Genomic DNA, 13283 nt, shown 5'->3' on the forward strand with positions numbered 1-13283 from the left:
AGGATTCTATAAGACTATAAAAAATTATGTAAGTTACATGAATAAAAAATGTTGTTTTAATTGCCTTTGAATTGTCCTTGTTTTGTTATGAGTCATCTGTCAAATGCAAGTAATGCAACCTGTTGCTAACCCAACAAAACAAAACACTCGAGACGTTAATTTCGTACATAACTGCCATAATACATATTTATTAACCACACAAAAGACTAAAACATACAGCTAAAGGCCAAAGCTGAATACTTACGCCGTGAACAAGATTTCCAATTACCTAAGTTGGACGCTATACGAAAAAAATCCAAGGCTCGCCGAGCTTTATCGATCTGACCTTGAGCCACCTTTAGCCGTCTACAATACAATGCAGCGTCATCGAAATACACTTTGACGTGTGTTCGCGAATTTAGTGAATTTAACTACGTAATTTAATAATTAATGCAACGTTTGCAACAGATTTCGGCTCGCGTCGCAGTGAATATTTTCCTGTCCGGCCGGGCAGCACAGCGCAACGCGCCTTTCTTGTTTGTTGACAACTATCATATAGCTACGCGTAGTCGGATAGTGGCTGCGCGCAAATCGCATCAAGCATTTATAACGCGATTCGAGACGTATTTCATCCGAAATAACAGTGAATACTATCGCTTAAGTGCTCTGTTGACATTATTGGACGTATTTACGAGCGTACTGCAAGTGAACATTGTGATTTAGCAAAAAGGCGGGCAAAAATCAGTGCAAGTGACGATTACGAGGCTATTTATAGACGGACGCGAGGCAAGATAAAGCTGTATTTATTGATATAAGGAGTGTGTGGCGAGAAATGAACATTGTAGACTGTTGTCGTGACTTTATTAGTGTGATTTCATTTCTAATTAGACTATTTTTCTATGAAGAAAACGAAACCGCGAAACTAGTTTGACAGCTCACGGATGCACACAAACACAGATTGCGCCTTTGCGCATGTGTGAGTGCGGGCATTGGCGCGGGTGCGTCGTGAATTTAGTGATGTGAATATCTTATCGATTCAGTCCGATTTTAAACATTTTTCAAGGACGATTGTTAATATTGGTGGGATTATATGTAACAACAAGTAACATTGAATGATACAAATTGAGTAAGAGAACAATCTATTTTGATATAATTATGGAGACGACTAGACCTGATAGTCAAAAAACTGAGGAACCGGCTTCTGCAAGAGTTTCTTCCTCAAGTTCTAATCAACTATTTATAGCAGACAGTTTGGACTTGCCTGACGACACATTTCGTATGAGTCTGGATAGTTATTCAGTTATCGGCGAAAATGTAACTATAGGAGACAGGAACTCTTCCATAGATATAAAGCCAGCTGGTTTGGCTAAAACTTCTGCTGCAACGCCGGCCGTTGAAACCCCTGAAACTCCAATTGTTGAGCCGTTTACTCCGCCTCCTGATACTCTGATAACTGATCCTTGCACGCCACCCCCAGAACCGTCCCCGGTTATTGTAGAAACACCGAAGATAAACGAGCAAGATAAAATAAAAAGAACGCAGAATTTGTTGAAGTTGTCACTCATTAAAAACATCGATGATGTTTTCGTTAAGCCGTCTCCAGTTATGGAGGTCATGTCGCCGGCAAGAATGCTACAGTTCGAGGTGGACGCGTGCGCGACGCCGACTATGAAAAGAGCTGCAATCAATTTCGATTTCTTTAAACAGAACAATTTTGATGAATACTTTGACGACGATCCTAAAGAAGAAATGGAAGAGAAGGAAACAATTGAGGTTTCTAAAGATCCTAATCCAAATGAGAAGCCGTTTGAAGAGGCTGCCGTTATCGTGAAGGCCAAGGACATTGTACGACATGAAATTGGTTATGGTAAGTAGATAACTAGAGATAACGCGTTTACTTATACATATTTTTCCAAGTTATTTAACAGAGGATATTGTTTACAAGGTCGATGGAGTTAAAATGTGTTTATGTTGATTTCAAATCGGTACGAAAATGTAGAACTGCAGAATTTCTCACAATGGAACTAATGAAAGTGAGGTAGGAAAAGGTACCTAACTCATAATCTACCTACAGGATTATACATCTTCACACTAGCAAAGGACCCGCATGTGATATCAAAGACCTGATTAGGACATATCGAATATTCATTTATATACCTATTATCACGATTGATATTAGGTACCTGCCTACGTGCCTACTAATCCATTGAATGTTCTCAATTACCGACTGAATGATGCTGCATCATTAATAATGATTGTATTTTATATTGATTATTTGGAATTGGAATTGGAATTATTAGTAAGTATTTAAAAGGGGTGTCCAGCTATACAGATACAGATACTTACAGGTCAAATTTAATGTTAAGGGGCCCACTCATTAACAGTCCGCCGGACGGTATCGGCCTGTCAGTTAGAACAAAAAGTTGACAGTTCCGAACAACTGACAGGCTGATACCGTCCGGCGGACTGTTAATTTAGTGGGCCCCTTTATAATATTATGTATATACTCTACTCTTATCCCAAGAGCAACTGAGGAATTTCTTCAGATGTACGATCAGATGATCTGATTCAGATCAGATTATATAAACATCTGCAAACTATCTTCAACCATATTGGCTCCGATAAGAAGAGCTAAGGATAAATACCACGCGTCGTGTAAAACGAGAAAGGTCCAAACATATACATAGTTAACGTTAATTATCATTAGAGATAATGATTGTTAATGGCGATGATAATTAAAATGTTTGTCTTCACTGACATCTCACTCGATACTAAGTAGGTATTATCGTGCGATACAAAACGTGACGTGAACTAGTAACAAAGAAGATTATAAAACAAACTAGACATTTTAAATAATAATAAATTTTCCAGACACGTGTTCTTTTGCTATTGATGCAAGTAACAATTACAGGATAGTCGACAAACTTGACAAAGGTTTAGTTTTATGAACCAAATTATTGTTGAAGAAGTATAATGGCTTACCATAGTTACCATGGGAGGAAATTGTTCGATTTGATACATATGGTATGATTGATAAGCCACAAGTTATAAGATCGAAAAATGGAAATGTAATAATAATGTATAAAATCGAATCTAGTTCCTACACTGTTGTGCGAAATAAGTTCAAAATAAGAAGAACAAACATGCACAAGATAGCAACAACCAACCTTCTTCCAGACCTAGTCGGTTAAAAACCTACATAAAAATACCCGGTATAGTCTTGGGCCTGTCATTTTCATTCCGCTGGTATGTTAAGGGACTAGGGTTACCAGATGGTCGGGATTTGCCGGGATTCTCCTGATTTTTAGCATGTGTTCCCGATTCCCGACCAAGTGAAAATTGTCCTGAAAAACAGCTTCACGTTATAAAACAATAATTTCAAGTTCCGAACTGTCGTCGAGCGAGCGAGCGACCCGCGTCGAGCCGTAATGGACAGAGCAGCTAACGTAGTGCCAATAATGTAAAATATCGTTGTTTTTAATACCATTACTTTAATTTGAATGTTTTTTTCCCGGCCTAAGTCCCAAAATCCCGAAAAATTTAATTTTTTTCCCGATAATAGCGCCTTTCGATCTGGCAACCCTATAAGGGACTCTAGTCTAGGGACCCCTGGATAAGGGTTTTTTTTCTTAATCCGTTATAGTGTCCCACTGCTGGGCAAAGGCCTCTCCCCAGTGAACGGAAATAAAATTATTTCTTCGTAGCTTTTCCCCTTGATCTCCACAACTCCCGTTGTTGTGCTTTTCCGGCCAGTTACTGATGAAGGTGTGTAAGTCGTCTCGCCACGCGCCATCTCCGTCTGGGCCTGCGACGTCTGCGCTTCTTTTGCGGCATGGTGGCTTTACTAGCTCACCTATCATCCGGGTGCATGTGGTAGACGTGACCTGCCCAGTCCCACTTCAGCCTGAAACTAGGTACTACTGCAATTAGGAATGAAGAAAATATTGCGAAGTTCAGTTCTGGGGGCACGGCACGGCAGTCGAGCAAAACAAAGAGGTACGGCCGTACCATCCTTTTCTCGAATTATAGTTTTCCATTTACACGCTCACGCATCGCTTTAGCGACTGTTATCTCCGATTCCAAGACGAACTTAAACAAATATCTACGTGATTCTTCAACCCGCGAGGCCACGGCGCTTCCGTGTCTTAAATAGCCTTCCTATTATCGCGATAGAATAACCGCGGTAATTACACGTCTGCCAAAGGGCAATTTCACAACGTGCCGACTTGCCGAGTAATCGTTATTGGGAATATTTAATTGATTAGTTTTTATTGCACGAACGTTAGAGTTTATTACGTGCCAGTTTTATATGCGAACTACGTGATCTTAAATTGTTAGATTTGTCAATTGGGGATAGGTATGAGTCAAATACAAAAGATTTTACATGAATATTTAAAAGTCAGGAAACTTTGTTGTCGGTGGATTCCTCATGAATTAACTTCAGTCCAAAAACAGGCACGTGTTGACTGGTGCCGAGAAATGGTGCAAAAATATAAGCACGGGAGTTCAAATGCTGTATATAACATCGTAACAGGAGATGAAACCTGGATTTACTGCTACCTTATCTGGAAATCCTTACTTATCCGGAAAAAAAGCAACAGTCCAGTGAATGGGTCTTTGAAGGTGACAGTAGGCCCACAAAAGTTCAACAAGCTAAAAGCGTTGCCAAACAAATGATCGCCTGTTTTTTTTCTAAAACGGGTCATATTTGTACCGTACTGCTAAATAATAAAAGAACGGTAAATGCTGAGTGGTACACTACCATTTGTCTTCCCACAGTCATTGACAAAGTTCGCGAGAGACGACCAAGAAGCCGCATCCGCCTGCATCATGACAATGCGTCCCCCCATACCGCAAAAAAAACTTTTAAGCATTTTTGAATTCCGAAAACGTTGAGAATGTCACTCATGCGGCTCATAGTCCAGACCTTGCACCCTGTGACTTCTATCTATTTCCCAAAATTAAGGATTTAATGAGGGGTTTGACATTTAAAACCCCCGAAGAGGCAGTTACTACGTTTAATCACCACGTCGAAACCATGCAGTCAAGTGATTGGGCCTTATGCTTCCAAAAATGGTTCGAGCGAATGAATAAGTGCATAAAATGTAAGGGGGAATATTTTGAGAAGCAGTAAATGTATTATTATTGTTATAAATGGTTTTATTTAAAAGTTATGCAAAACTTTCAGTGTGGCCCTCGTACAATCTCCTCATTGATTATTGCCATGTCAATTTTCTTCAAAGTTAATATTTAAAAGTTAAGTTAATATCACACGTGTGATACTAGGGCGCTCCACGGGTTAAAGGTGGGTTAAAGATTAAAATACAAGTTTATTCTGCAACACCGCTCAAAAGTCATCATTAGTCGAACAAATTACGATCAGTTCAATTTGTTATAATAGTTATTTATTTATTTATATGTAGGTTCAAAAAAAAACTTAAATAAACTAACTTATCTATAAAATAAAACTAGAACTAAAAACTAATACTAAATTACAAAAAACCTATAAAAGACCCAATCATAAAAGAAATGCCCCGTCCAACAGTTCGGCCTGCGGCAAATCATAATTATAAGCTTACCATTTGCCACCATTTCCTTAATCCTTTATTTCACTTCCTTCTAAATCCGGGTTTATTATTTCCTGTCTTCGTTTTCTAGGTTAATCCCAAATGTTCCCAGTGTTACCACCGGTATACAGCTGGTCTTTTTACCCATTTGAAGTTACCAGCGTCCAGCGGTAAAAGCCATAATAGACTACCGCACCGCACCGCAACCTAGGTGTGATCAAAATATCTCTTTCTCGCTCTAACTTAAATAGCTGCGTCCTTAACACACTACATTCGCAACGTTACGTGCGGTAGTCTGTTACAGCTTTAACATGAAATAATAATCAATTTTCCTCTCTATTATCTTAATTTGCTCAAATCATAGCGTCATCAAAACAAGTAGGCATGGTTAGGTGACGATCAGAGCATTATTAGGGTTCCGTAGCCAAATGGCAAAAAACGGAACCCTTATAGATTCGTCATTGTCTGTCTGTCTGTCCGTCTGTCTGTCCGTCCGTATGTCACAGCCACTTTTCTCCGAAACTATAAGAACTATACTGTTGAAACTTGGTAAGTAGATGTATTCTGTGAACCGCATTAAGATTTTCACACAAAAATAGAAAAAAAACAATAAATTTTTGGGGTTCCCCATACTTCGAACTGAAACTCAAAAATTTTTTTTTCATTAAACCCATACGTGTGGGGTATCTATGGATAGGTCTTCAAAAATGGTATTGAGGTTTCTAATATCATTTTTTTCTAAACTGAATAGTTTGCGCGAGAGACACTTCCAAAGTGGTAAAATGTGTCCCCCCCCCCCTGTAACTTCTAAAATAAGAGAATGATAAAACTAAAAAAAATATATGATGTACATTACCATGTAAACTTCCACCGAAAATTGGTTTGAACGAGATCTAGTAAGTAGTTTTTTTTTTATACGTCATAAATCGCCTAAATACGGAACCCTTCATGGGCGAGTCCGACTCGCACTTGGCCGCTTTTTTTTTATTTTCTAACAAGCCTTCAATGATTAACTGAACAATTAAATTTTTTATTTTTTTATTTTAACAATTAAATTATATCTGCAACATTTCGATTATGAATTGTCATAATCCAGTCTATCGGTAGTTAAAAAGCTAAAGTATGTAGAAAGAGACGAGGAGAGTTTCGTCACTCACACTTATCTGGCATCTCGCTCGTCTTCTTAGATAACCGATAGCGTTGTCTCTCTTTATTTACGTCCATGAAACGGTGACTTCACAGTATATGCAAAGAGAAACGAAGCAGCAGTAAAACTGCGCAGCTTATTTCGTAATAAAAGGGTTTTTATTGACTTAATTTTAAAGTTTCTGTTTAGAAACCTAATTTTAATTTGGTTTTCATTAAAACAAGGATGAATAAAACACTAAAAGTCAGGTATTAGTCATTTTGACGGTTCATCGATTGATGTGGCTCTTTTGCTTGCCCTACTTGGCCTCGTAAATCGTGGTGGGGGAAGCGCTACTCGCACGGTTTCTATTTTGCTTTTCTCGATTCAATTTCAGTTATTTTACCGCGCTGAGTGAGTCCGTGTCTCATTCGCGCGAGCATTTTCTTATTTATATTAATTTAGTGTACTTAGACATTAAAGGACTAATATAATTAGTGAATAGTGAAAGGTTACAAAACGGATTCGCTTTGGATGTTATGCGGTGGTCTGTACAGACAGTGTAGTGAAATTTTTATACGAATCAGATGGATTGACGCAAATACATTATTGTGCGTAACCCCAAGTAAGTGGACTACGAATTAGGCTGTGAATTTGTAACGAAAGCATACAAAGAGGTAAAAATAATAAATTGACGTTTGTGAGGTGTGAAAGTAGACGCAAGTGAATTCGCCAACGACCGAATCGAGCGAGCGAGTTGCGCGAGGAGTCGGCTTGGGTGTGAAGGACTCCCGAAATCGGGCGGTTAGTCTCGCCGCCGCCGCCGCGCCATCTGGAGCTCGTGTCGCATCAACGCGAGCCGAATAATGTTCGCAAAATTCGACGTGTCCCGTACTTTCGCTGACAAACTTGGAGAGTGAAGTTGTGAACTGTTGTAAATTGTTTACCCGCTCGCTAGTAGCCTACATGGTTTTGGTGCGCGGCTGAGCCATGGCGACCGCCGAGATGAGTGTGCCGGACAAGAAGCCTGAGCACGAGTCAGGATACTACGAAGGTAGCGACCAGGAAGGCAGCATGGAATGCGGGTGCCCGAGCCCTATTAGCAGTAGGAACAGTTCCCACTCGACCAAGCGTCGACACACGGGGCAGAAACACAAGAAGGCACCTGTGAAGAAAGCCAGGCCTGAGCCTAATGGACATGAAAGGGACAAGAGTGTGGAAATAGTGGAGTGTTCTAGTGCTAGTTTACCGTCAGCGAAGGAGAAAGAGGAGCCAGCTCCGGTAGCTGGGCCCAGCAAAAAGCGGAGCAGTTCCGTTGAGCTGATCGGTGGGACTGTCCCCGCTCCGGTTCAGCACTCTGTGGACTGGAATCTAGTGGATGCCAGTAAAATTAGGAAAAGATATAAAGGTATGTTTGTTTTATTATTTTCATTTTAGTTATTTTTATTATACTTATAATGTAAAATAAATCTTTCTTATTGAGACATAAAAAGACAAACTAAAGAATAAAACTAAACTATATGTATTATAAAACTTGAAGTAATTGACTTTGAAGGGTTTATAGGGAAATTGAACAAGTATTTGAACATAAACTGTTAACTTTTAAAATTTTCCTTTTACCCAAATTTCCTCATTATAATTACTATTTTGTGAAAGAGCAGGATAAAATTCTGTCAGTGTAACCAGATAAAAGATGATTTATAGATAGATATTGATTGGTTCTTATTATTGCATATTTTTTTGTTGTTCTCGACGTTGAATTATCTCTAAATTATATCTCTATTTTAGTTTGTGTCATACCTAATTTACATTGATAATGATGCAAAAAATGTCATTGCAATGACTCGGGTCATTGCCATTTGTGTAATTTGAATACATAAAGGACATCAATAATTCAACTACATACCTGGGTGAATTAACTTTTTCTTGTCACTCGTTGCCATGGTTACGTTCTCCAGGGTCACTCTTTAAAACTTGATTTTTAGGCATTTAAATTCATCAAACACGCTTTTTTGTGATACTTATAAATCCTTTCCATTGAGGGTCGTCTACCAAGCGTGTCAGAAGAAGGTGTATGGTGTACAATGTCTTCTAACAAACTACGCTACTATTGTCTCTTGGCTGACCAGACAGAATAACAACAAGAAATAGTTGATCCACCCACCTATAACATAATTTTAATTTTTAACAAGCAGAAATGTCTGAACAATCCTCTTAAGCTTTGAATCATATGGTGGAAAGATTCTCTGGCTATGGATGAGGTCTTGGTGGCTCAGTTGGCAGAGCGCTAGAGTATAGATCCAGGGTCTGCGAGTTCAAGTCCCACCCAAGGCAGTAATTTCCACTTTTAAATTTATGCTAAAGTAATTTTAACAAAATAGAATCAACATCATTTGCACAAATTAAGTTGCTGATAAGTGATAAAATGATGGAATTTCAAATTGTTGAAGTAGTACTTATTCATATTATAAATAACCTAACGTAAGAGGAAAAATAAATAAAGGGATAATAAGAAGAATGGGGGCAGGGCAGTTTGTGGCGAGCTGTTGGGGAGTAACGACCCCACGGACCCGAGTGCTCCCGAGAGTCGGTCAAGGTCTCCGTCTCAGGCGTGTCTTCGTCGGTCGGAGTGGACCCCAAGGAGACCTGCAGGACTCTCAGCTCTGGCTTGCCTTCATTGGCCGTCCAGAGAGGAGTCGTTAGAGCTATATGCTCCAGGGGTGGAAGTGAAAGATGCATAAGACGCGAGTTGGCACAGTGGCTGTTAACAACCACTGGGTAGAAAGCGGCGCACACCTCTCGACACCCCTGAGCCGCTCACACCGATGTTGCTCCTGGTCGTCTTCGCGACGGCAGTTTCAGGGGCCCATCTAGTGCGCGGCAAGTCACCACCTGCCTCGATAACTTGTGAACACATTGTTTTGGCAGGTGTCCGTACGTCTTTGTAATAACCCAGTCTCATAGTCCACCCAAACTTCAATCCATAGACCAGTATACTTTTCTCTTTTTCTACAATAGTCCCAATGCCTGCTGAGACCGGTTCATGGGTGTCTATTGTTGCACCTGGGAACGGGTTACAGCAGGCGTTCTACATGACATAAAAGCTCTCCAAGGGGCCTCTACGTGTTGGATCTGTGTCCCCACGCAAGCCTATCAAAAAACCGGGATTATAGGCCCGTGATATCCAAGAAGAAGAATGAATTGCATAGGTATGGTCTTCTAATTCTAAAGAAGCTAAGATAAATTCATACAATTTATCTCCTACTAGGTACATTCACCATCAGATACACACTTACTGTTCAAAAATATCTATACCTGAGCACTGTTTGAGCACCTCGGTCGCACTAATATATCTGGTGGCGACATTTATTTTCACTTATTTATTAACAATACACAACAATACAAATCCTCTTTATTGCACAACCAGTAAAACAACAATGTTAATTAAAAAAACTTATTACAAGTTATGCTTCTTCTTTGTCTCTGATTAATTTCTTAACCTCTGATTGTATTTTTAATTTTCTATGTCACTTAATTAACAAAAGACTTATAACACGCGTATTAAACCGTAAAATTATTTTTAATGTTAACAATAGACTATTATAATACCTAAAATTGGATTAATTGGGCGAAAAATTAAAATAACCAAAGACAATGCAGTATTCGATAAGGTGTTGTTCTCATAAACATAATGTCACGCTCAGAACAATTTAAAACGCTGCTTTGTAACTTTCGCTGACTATACTTGGTTAAAAAGTAAAACCCCTGAGCTATCAGATTTAATTATGTAGTGGAAAATTATAACAGAAAACCATGTTATGCTGTTATGTATCACAACAACATAACAATTATCTATTTCATGCAAACAGATAAATTATGTAATATTATCACAATTAGATGATGTTATTATATAGATTGTAAACAACATAAGTACCTATCACACAGAAAACTACTTTTAGGTAGAATTTTTAAAATAGATCAAGACAATTTTTCTTTATGTAATATGAAAGTCTTAATTTGCCATGACAACATTTTTTATAATTAATTTAAAAGTAACTACTACATACGTATGTAAAGCCTGATCAGTAATATATGATCATTGTCAGGAGGGCGCTGTTATTCTCATGTATAGGGTGACAGTACGTACGTTTGTAGAGACAAATTTAAAAATCACCTCAGCCATACAGCAGAGTGCTAAAATGTAGATCTTATAACAGTATAACCCCTACCCCTACATACAAAAACAGTCAGCATGCCTGGTTGATCAGTATTTCTGTCCCAGGAGAAGTGTTTGTGTGTCATAGACAAGCCTAGTTAGGTCTGGCTTGTCTATGAATACTTATTATTGATGGGCAGCCACTGTTGCACAAATATGTATGCAGGGATGCTAAGCTAATAGCACCTAATAGTTAAAAGTATTCCTTTCTCTTTGTAAATAATATATTTTGAATACTATTTGTTTCCCTCATCTGTTTATACATGCACCTATCAATAAAAAAATAAAACGTTTTTTACAAACCGCAATTGTTTTGCAAATAGCGCCTCACTATCAGGCCTTTACGCGATAGCCGTTATCAGGCATGGGCGCCATTGGCTTGTGTTGCCATGAAATGAAAGTGTTACAAGGTGTTGAGTCTATTGCATTATTATGGTTTTGATAGCATTAGTATTGTTTATGATGCTATTAAGTTTGGCCAGCAGACTATACTTAGGATTACATCAGGTCTAGCATGAGTTGCGTTCTCGCGCGCGACTCCATACATCTGGCGCGACTTCAAGTATGGACTCGCGCGCGAGAACGCAAGTTGTGCTAGACCGCCAGTATCACTATGTATTTATTGGTGACTGTCAGTGATAAAACATAATACCTAACTGTAACTTAATGTACTAAAATATTTAGTAACAAAACCCTAACACAAAGAGCAATAAAACAATAATGACTTTTAATAACAATTAGCTTACGAATCAAATGTCATTTAAAAACTATCAGTTTCATTGAAGGAAAACAGTGAGGAAACCAGTTCGGCTTTAAACTAGACACATTTAAAAATCCCGTTAGGTCCCCCTGGATGGGCTCCCAATCTTTTAACTGGGACAAATCTGGGGAAACCCATATATACATACTTTTACAAAACCTCTAGTGGTTTGAGTGCCCTACATGGGCTTCTGAAACTTCAAAAAGGACAAATCAGGCCAATCCTGATAAATCTGTTAGGAATGTTACATTATAAAACATTTAAAACAATAAACTACAGTTTCTCGATGACCAGGGGCCCGTTTCACAAAAGCTTGTAACTTGTAATACAAGTGAAAATCCCTTTCTAACAAAAGCTGTCAAAAAGTGACATCCGCTTGTATTACAAGTTACAAGCTTTTGTGAAACGGGCTCCAGGCTACTTACTATGTACAATTGCATTTTTCAACCCAGCGCCAGTACACAAAGCAGGTAAGCAGTATCTTATGTAACATTACATCATATCACTTGCCGTTTATATTATCAGCAGTCTGAACAAGGCAATGAACTGATGACCTCTCAAACATACAATTGGTATTTTGTTTGTTTGTACTTAATATTTTTTCCATAATAGGTATGATTATATGTTTATGCGATTCTTAACATTTTTTAATTATATTTCCCTACTCATCATTGTAGTCACTTGCAAACATATCTTGAACAATGAAACATGGAATAATATCAGATACAATTCCATTATTAAGCAAAAAGAGTGGTCCATATATTATTGCGGTTCATATATAACATGGTCCACAAACACTACATAAATACAGAAAATTGCATTTTAAGTAATTATTCTTGCAAAAATTGTAATATACAAGGCGCACAAATAATTATCTTGCAATGGGGTTGGCAACTGTCAAAGGTTTGCATCAGGGATGTTGCGAACATCCGCATCCGCATCCGCAACCGCGGAACTTCCGCATTATTTTCAACATCCGCATCCAGGCAGATAATTGCCAACTGTCAGCCTGTGTAAACGCAACTACATATTATCCAATAATGTAGGCCATAAATATGTATACATTGTGGAAAATTATGTATGACAATTCTCACCTTTAGACAATTCATAAAGAAAGTTCAACGAACTTACGTCATTGTAAATATTGTAAAGGCAAAAAATATCATTATCACTTGTCATGTAAATGATTATCTGGGCACAAATGTTTTTAAAAACACTGGTGTGTGGTGTGTAGTGTACAGACGACGTCAAAAATATGTTTACACTTTTGTACCTTATTCCTTTGTAATAAGGCGAAAAATGTAAACATATTTTTGACGTCGATTGTACATCAGAGGGCATGTTATTTTTCGAGTGTGTTGGTAGTGTTGGTAGTGTTGGTATGTTTATCTTAATTGTATTTCAAAGTAAATATTGTGATGGCTTGTATTCGTTTGTTTCATGTTATAGCTGCTTATACTGAAAACTTGTGTATGTAAGTCTGTTTTATGTTAAACTTGCGACCCGCCCCGGCTACGCACGGGGAAACCTTAAATTATATACCTAAACCTTCCTCAAGAATCACCCTATTATTTAGGTGAAAACCAAATGAAAATCCGTTCTGTAGTTTTTGAGTTTATCGCGAACATACATACA

The 13283-nt window shown here is 38.3% G+C and overlaps 1 protein-coding gene across 2 annotated transcripts in view; it reads left to right on the plus strand.

The window, feature by feature from the left end:
* The first annotated feature begins 1076 nt into the window (after window positions 1-1076).
* Window positions 1077-13283, plus strand: part of LOC134658816 (ribosomal protein S6 kinase alpha-1-like) — a 116069-nt gene continuing 103862 nt past the window's right edge. For both annotated transcript variants that reach the window (XM_063514480.1, XM_063514479.1), the window contains exon 1: window positions 1077-1846. In XM_063514480.1, the coding sequence (XP_063370550.1) occupies window positions 1135-1846 (712 nt within the window). In that variant the 5' untranslated portion in view covers window positions 1077-1134. The remainder of the gene's footprint in view (window positions 1847-13283) is intronic.

The sequence above is a fragment of the Cydia amplana genome, chromosome 23, assembly GCF_948474715.1.
Source record: "Cydia amplana chromosome 23, ilCydAmpl1.1, whole genome shotgun sequence".
In the NCBI taxonomy this organism is placed as follows: Eukaryota; Metazoa; Arthropoda; class Insecta; order Lepidoptera; family Tortricidae; genus Cydia; species Cydia amplana.